Below are 20,042 nucleotides of genomic sequence, written 5' to 3' on the forward strand. Positions count from 1 at the left end.
CCTTTAGTTAGGACCGCCACCAACCAATAGCAAAGTTGGGCCTATTATTTACCAATAGGTGATAGTTGGGATTATTTAAAACCAATTTTCCTTTTATATATTGTCAAAAGAATCTTAAAAGTTAGATAAAGAAATTAAAATTTAGGTTGTCAAAAAGTGTGTTTCTTAATGTGAAACACAATGTTGGTGAAAGTTTCGTTAGGCCTTTACCATAATGAAGGATTGAGTAACGAGATATTACCGTATATTCATATGAATTTGTACTGAAGTAAACTAGTTGTCATAAACTTTATAGACCAACCTCATGTTATGCATCGACAAAACTATAAATATATCTAACCGTATGAAATAAAATCAACTTTTTATCTGCTCCAAAAATGTTTACCCTAATTGTTTGATCAAGTTTAACATACATAGAGAACTAAAGTTTAGGTTAGAATTGTAATTATTTAGAAAATTAATTTAGAGTCAAAGTATTTGTTTGTATGAAAGATCAATATGTCAATATTGTAAATTACAAACTGATTACATAGAACATGGGGTTGTGTCGTTCTTGAAACTTCGGGTCGATGTTAACACATCGGTATATAGATCGATAAATAGTAGAACCCTAATAAAAAAATCTAGTTTCTTTTGTTTTTCCCTTTCAATTCTTTCTTCTTTTGTGATGGTTTGGTTGATTCATGATCTCCTAGAATCTACAAAAAGGTCAATTTTTTATCCAATAAAGAACATCATTTTATCAGACAACTCATCTTGTCAAAGATTCGCATCCGACTTTGACTTAGTTTAGACTTAAATTTATCTGTTAAATTACCATGACTTACACTCTGTTCCCGAGTCCAATTTAGTGAAGGAAAGGAAAAGAAAGTGAGAAGAATTAAGAAAAAAGGGTGTTCCTGAGTTTTTTTAAGAAGGGAAACAAAAAGAAAGGAATTAATTTGGAAGGAAAATTGACCCTACTCTAAATCTTTCCAAATCGAAAAGAATTGGAGAGAAAGAAAAGTTGAACAAGATTAACCAAATTCAAATTACAAAGATACCTCCATCCTATTTATTTTAGGATAAGTGAATACTTATAAGGAACAAGGGTATAGTTGTAAAATTGTAAGTTTTCTTTCTTTTCCTTTCAACTCGGGAACACATGAAAGCTTTAATTTCTTTTCATTTCCTCTGAACTCGGGAACACAATAGTAACTTCTATGTTTTCTATTCCATCTCTTTCTTTTCTTTTATTAATTTCATTTCCTTTCCTTTCTTCTATCTATTAAACTCGGGAACAGAGTGTTAGGGATTACCAAGGGCATATATAGCCTTAATGTCGCTTTGGTGCTGACATGTCATACTATCTATACTTGATACACACCAACGACAAGTAGTATGGCTCGCACTATCTAAGACCAATACTATGCGCCAATATTTGCACACCCAACTGATAATCTTTTGTCGACTGATAACATGTTGGATATGTCATATGAGAGAATAGTACAAAATGCCACGTGTAAGTATAAATATATGTCTTGTATAAGGAAGTAGCTTCTCCATGCTTGATATTCTCCCTTCGCATCCACTCATTACATGTATCTGATACTTATCTCACACAGTCACACGGCCACATTAGGGTATGTTAATAATGACGAGATTAACAGTTTGTTGCCATAATAGAACCATTTGAATAACTATTGAAACTTGTGTTGATGATGAGGCTGGTTTTTTTTATGAATGTATAAGTCTTACAGCCCATCGTGTACTTATACGACTTGTTGCGTATGAAATATATGAATTGAATAGAATAATCAAAATGTAAAATACATGGCTCCCATATAGGAGTAAGCTAACGTGATGAGATCGATCCATCTTTGATAATATGACTATTACTCTCTTCATCCTATTAAAAGTGTCATGGTTCGAAAAACACAAAGTTTAAGGTAGATTGAATGATTATTATTAATTTTTTTTTTGCTTAACAAATGACAATAATGCCATTATAAATTGGGTCCATCAATATTGTTTATTAATGTTAGGTGTGTGTATTTAGACTAGTTTTATCAGCAACCCAACGCAACCCAATATTTTAATAAAAAACTAATTTCTCTCTCTTCCACATACACAACCCAACCTAACCCAATTTTTCACTTTCATTCACAACCCAACCCAACTCAATTATTTTAATACATATATCTTATTTAGGTTTTAATTTATTCTATAAAATTTATTAAAATTAAAAAAAAAATGTTTATTATGTAAATATCATAATTCTGTAAAGAAAAAAAAACTTGAATTTTTACAAGTAACAAAAATAATTTTACATATAATAATATTATAAAAAATACATGTTTTTAAAAGTGTTCCGTTTTTAACAAAATTTATATCGAAATGCTCATAAAATTAAATTAAACAAGACTGTGTTTTTAAAATTTTAAATTAAGTTAAATAATATAAATTATTAAAGAAAAGCAAATTATATAGAAAAGAAATTGTTTAAAAGAAAAGAAGAAAAAATGAATATTTAAATAAAATGTGGGTTGTGACCCAGGTTGTCTGCTCAATCGGGTCGTGATAATACAAGAATTTTTAATATTATTTTTTTTGTTATTTATTGAACAACCCAATCTAAAGGTTGGTGATAAAAATGGTCTTAAGAGTAAACTTAGAAATTGACTAATAAATTTTGAAAGTTGGGGGACAAACAAAATAGAAAATATTGACACTTTAATGGGACGGAGGAAGTAGTTTTTTTTTTTTTCTTTTTAAAGAGTTGAAAATTTAATATTCACACTTGGTCGATCTCTATGTGATTTTAAATAGTTGAATATTTTAAATAATTGAATATTTTAAATCAAGCTCAAATTGTTTTTCTTTTTCTTTTTTATTTAAACGGCTTTAAGCTCCATCAGCCTTGTTCTCGGAATCTTTTTTAATCATTTTCTCGATTAATGTAAGGAGGCGGTGTTGATGATGTGAACTGTGAAGGACTTCGAATTAAAGTACTTGATCAAGGAGTAATTAACTTATAACCATGTTATGTCTTATTATACTAATAGGTTATCATAGAGTATGATTCAAAACTGGCCGTTGGATAAGAATACAAGATTGATTCTCATCCCTCCGATAAACCTGTAAGGAAGATTAAATCTAACCGTCTGATAAGAAACAAGATTGGTTCTCAGCCCTCCGATAAGATTAAAAAGCAGTTACCTTCAACTCACGTGTATGCTCAATCTTACTGCAGTTGTCAGCTGTTTTCCCCCACCCCCTCCGATTTTGTTCCGGCATACATGGGTGGCAACACATATTCATATCTCAGAATCTTAAACAACGTACAATCACATTCATTCATCTTTCAATTTCATAGCTAACTCGAATTGCGGCTGGAAGGTGATTGCTTTAACCGCCGTCAATCGAAAACAACCATTTGATTTTGGGGTATGTGTTTGTTTGATGATTCTGATATTTAACCTACACTCGATGGATCGGTCTTTAAAGGTTTTTCCAATCCTCCTGTGTGATATATTTTGAGTGATGATGCAAAAGAAGAGGAACATGAAATTAAAGTTCTAATTCTAATTATGTTCTCAGTTCTCACACATTCAGGTATCATTACTTTGGGTGTTCATATTATTATGTTTGTTCAAATCTGCTTTCACCCTAATTTTGTTAAGGAAGAAATTACAAACCTCTGTCAGTCAGTTGAAACAATCATGGTTCTAATTTGTTACACTGCTCAAGGTGTATTTTTCTTTGTACTGATTTGACCCAATTCAGTTGATTCATGAAACAAAAAGTTTTAAAGTAAACAAATGACCTGATAATTTTTGTGATATGATAGATGTTTTAAAAGTTTAAAGATTGATTATTTTTTTTTTGTGTGATTAAAGTTGACTATCAAGGGCAATAACGTAAATTTACAATAAAACCTTAGGTTTGTGCTCTTTCAAATGTTGAGACTAAAAAGATATTTGAGTTTCTGGAATCTGTTGGTGAAGGCGTGACGCAATGGATGCTCATCTTCAAGCAGGGTTATAAACTATTACTTCAATGGAGCCTTGTATTCACCAGGTTTTGTTATGTATATCTTTTTATCAATTTACTTGTGTTAGATTTAAAAGCTTACATTATTTGCTTTATTTTACAGGTAATGCATAAAAATTTAGAGAAAGCTATTATTCTGAGAAGCTAGCACTAAGTGAAAGGATCCAAGAGCATAAGGCATGTAGATTTTAAAAAGAAAAGTGTCTGTAGTGTTTTGGTTGGTAACCGAAATTTAACAACACAGCCTTCTCAAAACTCTCATAAATTAGTGCAAGCTGTTATGTAGTCTGGTGCAGAGGGGAAGGTACTCCTTTTGTATATTTTTGCAGTTCAAAAGGGGCCGGGTACACCCAAAGTACTTTATGTCTAAAATTCAACGAATCGGGTCAACCCAACATACTTTGTCTGAAATCATCAAACTTATTGTAGTTACACTTTTGAGCCAAATTATATATTTTTTTTCTTATGGACCCGTTAAAGATGACTCATAACAAGAAATCGACCCATTTTTAAATAAACAGGTCGGGTCAACCAAAAACATTTTTAGTCTGAAATCATCAAACTTATTGGAGTTCCACTTTTGAGTCAAGTATTTTTTTTTCTTTCTGAGCCGTAAGAGATGACTCATAACACGAAATCGGCCCGTTCTTAATAAACGGGTCGGGTCAACCCAAAATACTTTATCTGAAATCATCAAACTTATTGTAGTAACACTCTTGAGCCAAGTTCTTTTTTTCTTGTAGACCTGTTAAAGATGACTCATAACAAGAAATCGCCCGTTTTTAAATAAACCGATCGGGTCAACCCAAAATACTTTGTTTGAAATCATCAAACTTATTGTAGTTACACTTTTGAGCCAAGTTCCTATTTTTTCTTATGGGCCCGCTAAAGATGACTCATAACAAGAAATCGACCCGTTTTTAAATAAACGGGTCGGGTACTCGGGTCAACCAAAAATATATTTAGTCAGAAATCATCAAACTTTCGGGAGTTCCACTTTTAAGTCAGGTATTTTTTTTTCTTTCTAAGTTGTAGAGATGACTCATAACACGAAATCGACCCGTTCTTATTGTTTGAAATCAAGTTCTTATGTCTGAAAATACTTTTGTCTGAAATCATCAAATTTATTGTAGATACACTTTTGAGCCAAGCTCTTTTTTTTCTTAGGAACCCGTTAAACATGACTCATAACATGAAATTGAACCGCTTTAAATAAACTGGTCGGGTCAACCAAAAAAACTTTTAGTCTGAAATCATCCAACTTATTGGAGTTCCACTTTTGAGTCAAGTATTTTTCTTCTTTCTGACCCATTATAGATGACTCATAACACGAAATCGTCTTCCAAATCCTCTTTAATGGCTAATACTTCAATAGTTTAGGTTCAAACATCAAACAAGGATATCTCTGTAAACGCTTTTCAAGTTTAAGGGGCGATTGGAAAATAAGATTTTTCGTGCTTAATAACCGAGGGATATTGTATTACTATCACAAGCAATTTAGTAGACCCTCTGTAAGTCTACTTAAGTTGCATATTAAATATAAGATGTTACCTTTTTTATTGTTATGTTTATATTTGAGTTGATTTTCAGGGATCTGCATAGAGAAGTAACACCACCGAATCGGGCCCAGTATTGTTGACTAGGTGGCTATATTCCCATTATCATGGTGGTGTTGATGATGTGGCACGCCACATGGTCAACCTACTTACATCTACAATTGAGGCTGATGCAGAGTGGTCAGAACTCGTATTCTATCTAGGGATATTTTACCAAGACATACATTTTGCAGGTGTGGTTGTTCTTTTTTATTATCATAGGTTCATTTTAAGTATGTTTTACCAAGATATACACTTTGCAGGGAAGTTATGGGCATATTTAGTTTTTCTAAGGTCGTGACAATTGTAGCAAAAATTGTAATTTGTATTAATTTGACTCTATTTGTTTGTTATCTCAAACAGGCTGAGCGGGTTAAAAAACCTCCTAAATTGGTATTTTCAAATATTTTTATTATTGATGATTTGATGTCATAATGGTTTGTTTTGACATTTCAACCCGATAGGCTTTTAAACGAACACGAACGGAGCATGTTTGTGTTTGTTCGTTCAACTTTAACTGAACAAACGATTGAATACGAACATTTAAACAAACGAGGCTTTTGTGTTCATTCGTTAATGAACATGTATGTGTTTGTTAATGTCAGTTCGTTAACAGTATAAACGAACAGTTCATGAACATTAACGAACGGACATAACCTGAACATAACAAGTTAAAAGTTGTGTGAAGAAAATGTGTTGGGTCTAAAACTTAAAAATGATTTTGTTAACAAACGTAAACTAACGAACTTAAACAAACATAAATGAACAAAGATTAGCAAATTTGAAAGAACGAACATTCACAAACATAAATGAACGAACTGCACATGTGTTCATGTTTGTTCGTTTATTAAATAAACAAACTTACTACCGAATAGTTCAAGAAATCACACTGAACTTTCGGTTCATTTGCAGACTCGGCCTGTTTTGAATTTGTCGATCCATTAACAACGCACCCGTTTTTCCACATATATTATTCATAATAGGGTACCAATGGTGTTATTTATTTTATTTTTATTTTTTCAATAAAAACTAGCTATGCTGGAGCAATAAGGTGTGGTTCTCAAACGGCAGGCAAAAACTTCTCATGTGGAGGAGGAAGTTCCACCTTTGCTTCCCGAAAATGGAGAACTCGAGGTTTGATTATTAACTTTTGCTTCATAACTTTTGGGTAAAACGATCAAATATTATTTAACATTTTTAGGTATGGCATATTGGTGGAGAATCTAAAACACCATTAACCAAGAAAGATATTGGCAAGTATTACAGTGGAGATTGCTATATTATTCAATACTCTTATGATTTTAATGATACAAAAGATCATCAAGGATAGCATCCAAGTAATATAAATTAAATTTATCTATGCAAATGATTTACATCTTTGTTAATTAACATTTTACGCCTCAGGAGGACTAAACATCGGCTTGCCAGCCGGCTACATCAATGTTCAAATCTCTCAAGTGCAAAGCAGTGCAGGTACCATAATTTTATAATAAAGTGTTTTGGAGTGTTGAATACAAATTATTATTTCTTTATAAACAGTATCTTTCTGTAGGGTCAGCCACATGGAAGAGAGCCACCATAATTTGTTGCCATCTTTTAACCTATGATTGTTCTCAAGGTACAATATTTTATAAAATTGCATTGGTGGTTATATACATCTTATAGTTTTAGTTATTTTACTAGGGTGGATTGAGCTCGGGTTACAAAAGCTATATTGCAGAAAGGTGATTGAAGGATGTGACTTATAGTCCAAATACTTCTGCTCTAATTGAAATAACGGGAACTTCAGTGCATAATGATACAACTCTTCAAGTAGACGTGGTATGGTTTTGGATGTATATGTTATGGAATTATTTAGAGTGATATCATTTATGGATTTTGTTCAGCTGGGACTTGACAACGTGCATATGATCTCATGCAGGCCACGTCTTTAAACTCATACGGGTGATTTATCCTACAATGTGCTACATCAGTTCTTACATAGTATGGATTATGGAAACCACATTACAGCTGAGCAGCAGTTAGTGGGAAAAGTTGTCGTCTTTTTGAAAGTATGTTTAACAATGATTTTAACTTATTTAAATTCCAATCCAAGAGACAAAGAGTTGTTAACACATATCTTAGGTCAACAGGTTATATTTCACATTCTCCAACTTAAAAAAATATAAGCATGTTTGTTGTTTTTTTTTAAATTAACTCCATGTTACCTTTTTAAGTTTGGCACCGAACACCTCCCGATAACACTTCTTCTCTTTACTGAATTAATGTTGTCATCACATTCCCGCATTAATGTACCCGTCCACCGGAAGGGTGAAGTACTAGTTAAGATTTAATTAATGTAAAGTTATGGGATTAAAGCAGACCCCACCCTCCGCATAAATAGAAACCGACGAATTCAATACGTCATTATGATGTGGTAATGTTTTAGGAATTAATAATTCATATGCTTATTCTTTCATTTAAACATTCATTACTTGTAAGAAATTTTGGTCATCCACTAATTCACGTTCACATGGCATTACATGTTGTCCCAATACATATGCGTGTATACAGTATTGAGAGAGACACAAAGGTTTTGGTTTTGAATTCTGATTAGCGTCACGTAGCCATCACGTCGTTACCATGTAGGTAGTAGACTTTAACCAATTAGCTCAAAAACAATTCTAATGGAAAGGGATTAGTTAACCCATATTAAAAAAAAAATACTAATCGGTTAATATGGGGGTGAACCCCACAAAATGATCTCTCTTGAGCGTGAATGGTTTGGCGAGAAAGGGAGCGCCTCTTAGGTTGTTATGGGTTTTGAGGTTGGATTGTGATGAGGTGGCAGGGGGTGGCTAGCTAGATTTAGTTTTAAGAAAATAATAATATTCATAATTTCTATGCATGTTTACTTGTATATGCACTTGTTAATCTTGAAGTTAGTTAGTAATGTGTTGTGTATATCTATTATCGTGTAATGATTTTTTGCTATTTTTAGTGGATACGCATGTGAGAACAAGTTTTAGTGCAAGAAATGCATGCAGAAATTATTTATGTACGTACGTATGCAAAACTATATAAGCATTATTAAATAAAATACCTACTTTTTTTTGGAACAATGACTTTCTTTTATTTAGGCTATCGTACTCCTCAAATTTGGAGAGTCCAGTTGCCCCACTCTAGCCAGACTATGTTGTCTTAACCGAGCCCACGTTGGATTTCAGAGTTTGGCTTGGGCGTTCCCAGGAAACCATTCCGCCGACTACCACTTGACAATCGTTGTGTGACCACAAGAGCAAAACTCTCTGGCTTAACACACGGTGGGACAAAAACCCGAGTGGGTTTGGGGTTCAAAATAGCCAAAGGTGACACAAGTGAGATTCGAACTTGAGTCTTCATTAAAGAACCTAAGCCTCCTACCACTAGGCCGCAAGTGAAGGATAAATAACATACCTATTTATATATGCATTTAGAATAAAAATACAATATATGTACCTACATCTATGCATATACACGCACACAATGCCGAATAATACCGATATGTGCTTCTCTTGGGTAAATATGTCAAATCTTGTAGCAATTGAGATACGAGAGCAGAGAGAAAATCAAATATAAACAATGACTTATTTTCTTGTGGCAAACCGAGACATGTTATTTATCTAAACATGACGAGTCAATGAACAAAATCCTTATCGTGTGGAAAATTAATTTTGAAGGGAAATTGATGGTAGGTTCTAGGTTTTTAATGAAAAAGGATAAAGCTGTTGAGGTGGTCGAGTTAAGAGAAATTGATTGATTGATCGATGAAATTAATCACTTGTTGCTACTGCTGTCACCGGTGGTTGTTTGGGAAAGATGGTGGGTGCAACGGTGGTTTGGGATGGCGGTTTCACCAACAAACCTTGGATTCCAATAGCGGGTGTGCAGCAGTGGTTAGGGACGGTCGAAGGTTACGATAGGGTGGAGATGGTGGTGGTAGCAACCGACGACCGAAGGCTACGGTAGGGTGGTTGAGTGATGGTATTTAGAGAGAGAGAGAGGATTTTTTATTTTATTGATTTAATTATTATAAATTTTTTTATTTATATTTATTAAATAATGTATAAAATTAGATACTACCCTTGCATGCCTTGTTCATGTCTAAATTTAACAAGAAAAAATAACTTGGTTAGCGCCAAAAGACGTAACATGAAAGGGATTTGAAATACGAAGTATGATTTCTGCCACCTCTTTTGCTAAAGGACGTCTATTGAAAAAACGAGCAAATATAAAGGACATATTTTGCTATTCTGTCTTTATTTATAGCCTAAGGGTTGAAACTCGAAGAGAAAAACATGTTTCTCCAATATAATAAATATACGGTACATCAGTTACGATTGTAATTCAACCAGTGACATTACCACGTGAGAAGGCTTTTATAACCTGTATGTTTATATTTCAACCAATTATACCTAACTGCTTGTAACTCGATTTTAAATAAAGTTTTATCAAGACGAAGATAAAAATAAAAATATCACAACGCCATACTCGGAATTTTATAAGCTTGGGTTATGTTACTTTAACGGGTGGACTCCATAAATATACCTAGATTAAATTTTCGGCTTATGTTAATTGTTGTGAAGCAGTGTAACTTAATAAAAAAAAGTCTTGATAATCAAATTTAATATATAAAATTTTTAAAAGAATTTAAAGGACCCTACTAGGAACATCCAAACACCTTCCAATACGCCCCTTATATGACTACATGGGGAGGGGGGGGGGGGTGTTATATGGGGCGCTATACGCCTACGGGGCTTATAAGTGACCCTATACGTCCCGTATAGCTTTATACGGGCCATATTGATTGGTTTTTTTTAGTAAAAATGGTGTGGTGTCCCTAGAGCTCTGCAATTTAAACAAACTTTAGCAACTCCATTGTTTTTATTGGAAATTTAGTTAAATTAAGAGAGCTGCTAGGTAGGATATTATTTTGATTTATGATGTAGGTTGTTATGAATAATAAGAAGAAATATAAAGTTGTGGAGCCGTTAAGAATGGTCTATGATTGATTGTCTTATAAAGAAAGAAGCATATATCCAACATACAGCTAGCTATGACATGATCCACTATATACATTAACTCTCTCTTTCTCTCTCTTTAGATTTTAACTCCAAACAGTAGTGCATCTTTGATCCAATCAGCTTACACACACACAAACATACATACAGTGAATCCGACTGCTTCTCAGTTTCACACTCAATAAAATAATAATAATAATCCAAGAAAGAAATAAAAAGGTAAAAATTGGTTGCTATATATGTCCATGTCCACCTTCTTTCTTTTCTCTCTCTGCTAAGTGAACACTCACCAGCACCACCTGCTTGCTTGCTTCATCCACATACATACAACACAATCCAGAAGGTCACATATATATCAACTGTACCTTCTAACATCTGGGCTAGCTTTTCAGATGAAGACTTGATATAGGCTAAAAGTACTGTTTGTTTCTTTTGTTTGTTTAGTTTTCCTTAAAACTACTCACTGGCATTGATTTCTGGATCATTTGTATGCTCTTGACAGATCTGTTTAGAAAAAAGGAGTAAGCTAGTTAAATATTTGTCCAAGCTAGAAAATGTCGGCGGCTCAGAAGCAAGCAGAAGACTCCATCATTTCATCAAATGATCATGAATCAGGAGAGGCAAAAGAAGAGAATAATATTGAACAAGAAGATGAAGACCACTCACTTTTCTCCATGAAAAATATTCTTTGGCATGGAGGTTCTGCTTGGGATGCTTGGTTTAGTTGTTCTTCAAATCAAGTAATTATTCATTCATATATAATTAGTACATTAATAATCCAAAAACAATTATTAATTAATATCATGAATTAATACAGGTTGCACAAGTGCTGTTAACACTGCCATGCTCTTTCTCTCAACTGGGCATGCTCTCAGGAATTGTGCTCCAAATATTCTATGGTCTTCTTGGCAGCTGGACAGCTTATCTCATCAGTGTTCTTTACATTGAGTACAGAAGCAGGAAGGAAAAAGAAGGTGTCAGCTTCAAGAACCATGTCATTCAGGTAAATAATTTCATCATTTCTTGTTCAAAAATGATAATATATACATACCCAATTAATTGAAAAAAACTGATATAATTTTGAATGAAGTGGTTTGAAGTTCTTGATGGATTATTGGGACCTTACTGGAAAGCAATAGGTCTGGCATTCAACTGCACTTTTCTTCTATTTGGATCTGTCATACAACTTATAGCTTGTGCAAGGTTTGTTTGTTTGTTTGTTTTTTCAATTCCTCCAAATTATACAAATAGTTGAAATATTCATCATGTGAAAAATTGACACTTTTGGCCGGGTGCAGTAATATATACTACATAAACGACCATTTGGACAAAAGGACTTGGACATACATATTTGGAGCATGTTGTGCAACCACTGTGTTTATTCCTTCTTTCCACAACTACAGAATTTGGTCTTTTCTTGGTCTTGGGATGACCACTTATACTGCATGGTACATGACTATTGCAGCCCTAATTCATGGACAGGTAGGTATATATGTACATGCTATTTTTGGAAACAAAATTCAAGATTTCGAAAACTCACATTTCTTTCATTAAGGAGTACTGTTTACATCGAAATAGCAGGCAGGCAAACGTGCAACAAGCCCTTTTTTATTAGCAAAACTAAGTCAGTTAAAAATTACAGGTTGATGGGGTTCAACATTCTGGTCCCAAGAAACTGGTTCTTTATTTCACCGGAGCTACCAATATACTTTACACGTTCGGTGGACATGCTGTCACTGTGTAAGTAAACTTCTATTTGCAGCTTTGGCAACCTCAAAAGTTCTTAATACACGGATATATGCATTTACATAATAAATCAACTACTTTTAATTTTTTAATACAGTATATAATTAAAGAAAAGGTGAACGACGGTGTGTATTATATTATATTCATATAGTTATATGATATGATTGACTAGCAAGTATATATTAATTAGCTAAATCTTTTAATCATTAACGAATTAAGTTTTAATATAAAGAGGTGCATATGGAGGGACTTATAATAATCGATCTCATTTTATGGAGGTGGGGGTATTATGGTCATTTACTTTAATTTTGTATGATCCAATGCCCATACCCCCCAAAATCTTTACATGTTCTTGACATTTGAATCATAGATTTGCTTGTCTCACAAAATGACCCCTCTACAAACTATAAATACTTTGCTTTTGTCTATTATTATTATTATTATTATTATTATTATTATTATTTTAATAAATAAATTTATTTTTGTTACAGGGAAATTATGCACGCTATGTGGAAACCCCGAAAGTTCAAGTATATTTACTTGCTTGCTACTATGTATGTTTTCACATTAACTCTCCCGTCTGCTACCGCGGTTTATTGGGCGTTCGGTGATATGCTTCTTACCCACTCCAACGCATTCTCCCTATTACCCAAGACCCGTTGGCGTGACACCGCAGTCATTCTAATGCTTATTCATCAGGTCAGGCAACGCATTAAAAGTTTTACAACATGAACCTAGGGCCTTTTTTTTTTAAATAACTTGTTATTGGTTAAAAAAGACAATTCGTCTATTTATCACCGCTAAATATTTTTATATTTAAGTTCGTATGCTACACAAAGCAAAATTTTAATTATAATTGGATATGCAAATTGCAAAATTGAATGAATGATTTATATGGTTTTTTGTTTACAAACAGTTTATTACATTTGGATTTGCGTGCACACCGTTGTATTTTGTGTGGGAGAAAGTGATCAGGATGCATGACACAAAGAGCATATTTTTGCGGGCACTAGCAAGGCTACCGGTTGTGATACCAATTTGGTTCTTGGCTATTATATTTCCTTTCTTCGGGCCCATCAATTCGGCAGTGGGTGCGCTCTTGGTTAGCTTCACCGTCTACATCATTCCTGCTCTTGCACATATGCTCACCTATAGAACGGCCTCTGCTCGTCAGGTTAGTTACATACATACATATTAAATGTTATTTTATTTTTCATGTCATCAAAGTGTGTTTGGTTTCACATGAAGTGTAGTTATGATTTGTATTTACTTTCTTCTTTAGTGGGCATGTCAAAGGCCATAAAGTGGCAGTGATGGTATGGTAACCAAAATTCTGATAGGGACATGACTCTATAGTCTATACATATAATAATAATACAATGTGTATATTATTTATATATATAGTTACGTTACAAAAGTGGTTTGTGTATCAAGATATAAAATAATTTATTTGAATGGAAATAAGATATAGAATGTTAGTATATTAAATTTGGTTACAAAGAAAGAAAATGGTACAATTGCATTTAAAGCTAGATTTGGAAATATTGGTAAGAGAAGGACTAGATAGGTAGCAAGTCATTTTCCATTTAGTTATATACTGCCATACTTTGGGTGTTCTATTATGTCTGAAATGAGCTGGCCAAGTGTGTTGACATACCAAAATCACAGTCCTTCAACTACACTTAAATAGCAAAAGCAGCCCCTCAACTATATTCGATTACTCATTCATATTTGAAACTTTTGTATGCAGAATGCGGCAGAGAAACCTCCTCGCTTCCTACCAAGTTGGTCAGCCATGTACGTGGTCAACGTGTTTATAGTCATCTGGGTTCTAGTGGTCGGGTTTGGATTTGGTGGATGGGCCAGTATGACCAACTTTATCAGACAAATTGACACGTTCGGGCTATTTGCCAAGTGCTACCAATGTAAGTCTGCAAAGCCGCCTTTGGAACACCATTGAGTTGACTCGATATCACAAGGATCCGGTTTTTCTCTATCGATCCATATTGTATTGTATGGGAGCATCAAATATTACCCACCTCTATATGTGATGTGTGTTGGCTTGCTTCTTTTATCTTGATTTTTGGTTATATTTTTCTTTCAATATGTTAGTAGATTAAAAAAAGAAAAGAAAAGAAAAACTAGTGTGAATTGTGATGATTCCTTGGCTAGAAAAGCTTAGGCTCATTTGAAACCACATATGCTTAGTACTTTATCCCACCTTTGTTGGTTAGCTATCAATTGAATATATTAATTAAGGTGCTTGTTGCTATTAATGTAATGATTACTTCCCATGTCTCCAAAGTGAAATATTTATTTTTATATGTATATTTCTCATATGCACCCAAAACATCTTTATCTATATACATTTATCATCATACAAGCTCTAAATTATAAACGGTGTGGTTTCTCTATAGTAATGAATTATGTGAACCCATTATCTACTTTGACTAGCAAACAAGGTCAAAGCAGATAATAATGTAAACGTTTATTAAAAGCAAATTATTTCCACCTAGAATCCTTTTAACTTCGCACTTGTAATGATTTAAATCCATCACCTTACATCTGGAGTGACAAACACTCTCCCTGACTAACTTAGTCCGCCCATTTTCGAAGAAGAAAGAAAATAACAAAACAATATTATACGTTACAAAATTTTGTTTCAGAATAAATTAACATGTATGTATGCATAACTATATATGATGCACAAAATATGAGAAGGTAGGGTGAGCATGCAGACCAAGTTAATAAATGCGATATGGAAAGGGAAAATAGTCTTCAATTTTGACCTTGATCTAATTCTATATGTGGAGCCCAACCCAAGTTGTCACATGGGTGCACGTTTTATCAGCTCCTTGTCACGTGCCATGCCTTCTCTTATCTGTTTGGTGACTGACTGACTGACTGACTGACTCTTGTTGGATATGTGAATGAATGAATATTCACACCTTTCTTTTTTGCTTTCCCTTTCTTTTATGTCAAGTCTTCTAATTGTCGTACCATAATTCAAGTCAAATCAGTTTTTTACTTTGTTTGAACAAAATATATATCCCTATAATACAAGAAATCAAAAAGGCTTATAATATTATGTACGCGTAACACGTATCTTAAATATAAAATATTATTATGTGCATTTAATCCTCTATCGGTCACCAGTTATAGTATTAGTTAAATCTAAGTTTGGTTTAGTATAGCACAAATCGATCGATTTATTAAGAAACGGACCAATCTGTGTTATACTTTTACCTATAACGTGTCAAGTAAATAAATTTATAAATTTAACCAAAGTTGAAATTGAGTTGTATATGAGAAAAAAAAAATACATTAAGGTGTATCAAATCTACGCATGTTTGGGTTTAACATCTATGGACTGTTGGAGTTAATTCTCGAACCGAGTTATGGATCGGGAAGGTGGGGCCGGTTCGAGCTAATGAATCGATCTCATTAAGTAATTAATTATTATAATTAGAGATAATTATCTATTTTGTTTATTAGATAGAGATGGATTTTTATTTAATAGATAAATAGGAGTTTGTGTTTTACTCTAATTGTAATCGAGCCTCTATATAAACCCAAAGAATTCATGTAAGGGTTATTGGAGAAGTGATCAAGTTTTAAGTTATTTTCTTGATTAATAAAATTGGTGAGTTGTGCCAACGTATTCTCCGGTGTTTAATTCGATCTGGGCCAGGATCTATCAAACACTTTATTATTGCAAGAGAAAACTGACTCAAAAACTCGTTACAATAATTCTCTATTGATCACACATCTAAAGCCTCTAACCAAGCCCTATATTTATAATCTAACCCTAACTTAGTGACCAAGACATTACCATAATAATCATATTACAATTAGGAAACAAACCAACTTGACCAACTTGTTAACTTAGGTCCTTCCATATTCACCAACTTGTGAACACGGTCCAGAATTACCAACAATCACCCCCGTAATTTCGGAACCGTAACTGTAACTCGATTTTTCTTGTACAATAGCCATCGGTCGTTTTGTGTTCTTGATCCAGTCCTTCGGATCACGGTTAAGATCTGACTTCCAACTTGAAATCAAAATCTGAATCAATTAACCAAGAAAATCAAAGAGCGGCCTTCTTGTCACTAACTTGGTGTAACATCTCGGATTTTTCGAAACTGTATTCGTTGCGTTTAACCCGACCCGGAAATATTTTGGATCACTATTATTAATCAAAAACCAAATAATTATGAATATTTAAGTTTCTAATAATTCACTTGAAGCCCTTGTACTTTAAATAGTGTTTAAATCTTATTGATATTATCAAAAGTTCATAAAAATGCCCAAAGACCAAAATACAGGGACTAAATGTGACAACGTGTGAAACTTATACCCCATACCCTCCGGAGCGCCGCGCGACGGCTAGCCTACCTGCTGGCCGCGCAGCGCGGTGGCCCCACTGCACCCAATCTTGGTTCGTCTTCGTTCGTTAACTCGTTTAAGGTATAAAATCGTTTATTTTAGGCATATTAGAGAGAATTAAGGACCAAGTAATCATAATATAACTAAAATACAACTCTTAATTCGTTTTCCCTTGTCCAAGATCAGATCTTTATGAATCTTTTGGTGATTCTTTCCTTAAAACGTATTTACCTGCTTAAACGGGCCAAAAAGCCCATAATAAGTTCGTTTTAGCTATTCCTATATAAACACATCATAATTCCCTGCTGTAAACTTTAATCTAACCCTAAAGAACATTCTCCAGCCGTCCTTACCTCTGTTCATCCTCCAACCCTTCGGTTTTTGCATATTCGTTAAAGATTCAAGACTTGTTCTTTGACTTTGCAAACTCAAGGACCTTTGACTTCCGTTTCTCATCAATCCTTTCACTTTCCGGGTAAGTTGTTAACTGTAAAATCGTTCATACATATTCCCTAGTCAATAACCTTCAATCAATTTCGGTGGTTGAAGGGTGTTGACTGGTCAATTGCTTTAAAATCCGTTAAAGGGCAAAACAGTCAACAAGTTTACTTTGCGTTTTCTCATGCTTCTGGTCGGATTTAACGTTCGGTCCAGAAGACTTTTTATTCTCGTAATGTGATTTTAAGGCTACTGCCCAAAACCCGACTTCCGAATCGCTGTTCGGATTCTGGTCAGTACCAGCTCGCTTAAACGTTTAATTCAACATAACTAGAGTTCTACTCATCCGTTTGGATTGATTCCAGTGGCATTAAGTTCTTTTTTATTTATAGTTTCATATCACAAAGTTTCAAGTTCTGATAATTTATCTCGTTTGACGCGTATTGGACGACTCGTTTATTCTTAATTATACTCGTTTGCCTTTAATCTAAGGTGAGTTTTATAATTCCCCTATTTTACTCGATTTTCATAAACGTTTTGGGGACATATGTGTATATACTACTATACATACATATCTATATATACATACATATCAAAAATAGCAAACGTGTAATTGTGTGTGATTAATCGAATCTACTTGTTATGTGCTTATGTGTTATTGTATTCATTCGTTTGACATATCCTCTTGGAGAGGGTTCTCATTCTATTGACCACCGCCCGATTCGCTTGGCAACGGTCTTATTCTTATATGCTTATGGTTGACAACTTATTTGCTCATGGTTTGATTTCATTACCGCATTTATTACGTTTTGCTTATTTATTATATTAACATTATTTTTGGTGTCAAAACTTGGTGATAAACTCACTTAACATGTTTGTTGACAAAACTCCATTTCTACGCATATGCAAGTTGCTTGAAGTTGAAGTATGGACACTTAGAAAGACTTTAGGATTATAATGAAGACATACATGGGTTTAGACTTGTTGTATTTATTTATTTGAATTGTTTGGTTGTATTTGATTATTGTGTGTATTATTTGAACAAAATAATTAATTAGATATTGTTATTTATATTTATGATAGTATCTTCGAGCTGTGAGCAATCGGATCAAGCCCCGACATTTCCGCCTAGGTTGGGGTGTGACACTTGGGTAGCAAATATGACTCGGCATTGGTTCCGTAGTTCCCGAAATTAATAAACAAAATCTTGCGCAGCTTCTTGAAGCAATCAGTAGGCAGTCCTTAGATCTTCCTTGGCGTCTCTGATCGGTTGACCATAGATCTCACTTTGTAGATCTCTCCTTGTCAAAAATGATTTGCCCTAGATCTATTCATGATAGCGACAGGCTTTCATGCGGCGGCTGGATCTTGATATTAATCCCGGGTACCACGAGCTTGGGCCACGATTACACCAAGCTCTGTGTGACATTTGAGCCAAAACAAGGTACACCTCAGTACGTATTTACCGATTAAGCAAATAAACGCCTTTTGCGTAACAAACGAACGATTAATCGAACGGGTCGGGTTATGACCCAGATATCTCGGGGGGCCATCTATAAGTGATATACGATCTATACAAGCTAAAATATTAGAAATATGGTCTTAGTTTGATAGCAAACAAGTTAAACGAAAACATGCTCGTTTAACTACCCACTATAGATTTAAATGCAAAAGATAGTTACAAACCAAACATTGTATCATCCGTTAAGCCGAAAAAGACTTACCAAACACTTGTTTGAAATGTTTTAAGCGATCCGTGAAAATATTTTTGATTTTTACAAACATATAGTATGTTTTTATAATTTTACACAAAACTAGCCGAAAAACACTCGTTTTCGCGTTGTTTAACGCACCCGATAAGTTTTTCGCGCAAAAAACCAAACCCGAACTAAATTTGGACCGGGCTTTTTGTATTTGGGCTTGAGAAACCAGATTATTGGGCCAAAACAACCCAAAGGGGAGGCCCATGGGTTCCGATCGGACAACCCACCCCCACCCCCATCCTTTTTATAAAACTTGTTTTACAAGCTTGTTTATTCATTTTGGTTTATAAAAATTGAGGTCCAAGCAGCTGCAAGCTGATTTTCCATAAATCCTTCAAACCCTAAGGTAAGGAGCTTAAATAGTAGCTTTTGTACTTGTTTAACCTTGATTAATACCATAAAAACATGTCTTGGTTACTAAAAATCATTCCTAACCGTGTAAAAATCCTAAAAATGGTTCATAAACATGTTTTGATTATAAACACGGTAAGGAACCTGTTTTGATAGTTTTTTTGGCCATAAACATGGATTAAAGGGTTGAAACGACGTTTTTACGGTTCAAAAGTTCGTTTTTGTGCACTAGCCGAAACCCTAAGTTAAGGGCTGTTATGTTGATGAAAAATTGCTTGGTTTGTGATATAGGACTTGTACCTAGCTTTCTTAGAAGCACAAGAACCTGAAAACTTGATTCAAAAGTCGGAAACGAGCCAAACCCGCTAAGGTAATGCCGAAACACTCGCTTACGGGCTATTTAGGTTAAGGTTGTGATGTACATATTTTTAGGGCTTGAAATTTTTCAGGGACATCAGGGACCATGTCAATGAGTCCCTGTTTAAATTTGGTAATTTTTCAACCATCCGAGAATACTTGGCGAATTTATTACCGAATTGGGACGTTTATTTGGGAAAAATAGCTAAAATACTTAAAAAATTATTAAATTTGTCTGGGAACTCAGATTTGATGTATTTTGATCACATATGAATTTTGGGATCATTTGGAGAAGTTTAAAGGTGTTTTGTTTATTTGCGTTCGTGTGAATT

General features: G+C 34.0%; 1 protein-coding gene across 1 annotated transcript; it reads left to right on the forward strand.

The window, feature by feature from the left end:
- The first annotated feature begins 11,220 nt into the window (after nt 1-11,220).
- LOC143633893 (auxin transporter-like protein 2) lies at nt 11,221-14,738 on the forward strand. The gene is made up of 8 exons (XM_077102109.1): nt 11,221-11,406; nt 11,484-11,669; nt 11,757-11,869; nt 11,965-12,148; nt 12,309-12,406; nt 12,904-13,111; nt 13,329-13,586; nt 14,163-14,738. The coding sequence occupies exons 1-8, from the start codon at nt 11,221-11,223 to the stop codon at nt 14,370-14,372; spliced, it is 1,443 nt and encodes a 480-aa protein (XP_076958224.1). The 3' UTR covers nt 14,373-14,738.
- Nucleotides 14,739-20,042: the final 5,304 nt, after the last annotated feature.

Source organism: Bidens hawaiensis, unplaced genomic scaffold (assembly GCF_021521415.1).
Source record: "Bidens hawaiensis isolate Kalapana, Puna unplaced genomic scaffold, B.hawaiensis_p1.1 tig00006913_1, whole genome shotgun sequence".
Taxonomy (NCBI): domain Eukaryota; kingdom Viridiplantae; phylum Streptophyta; class Magnoliopsida; order Asterales; family Asteraceae; genus Bidens; species Bidens hawaiensis.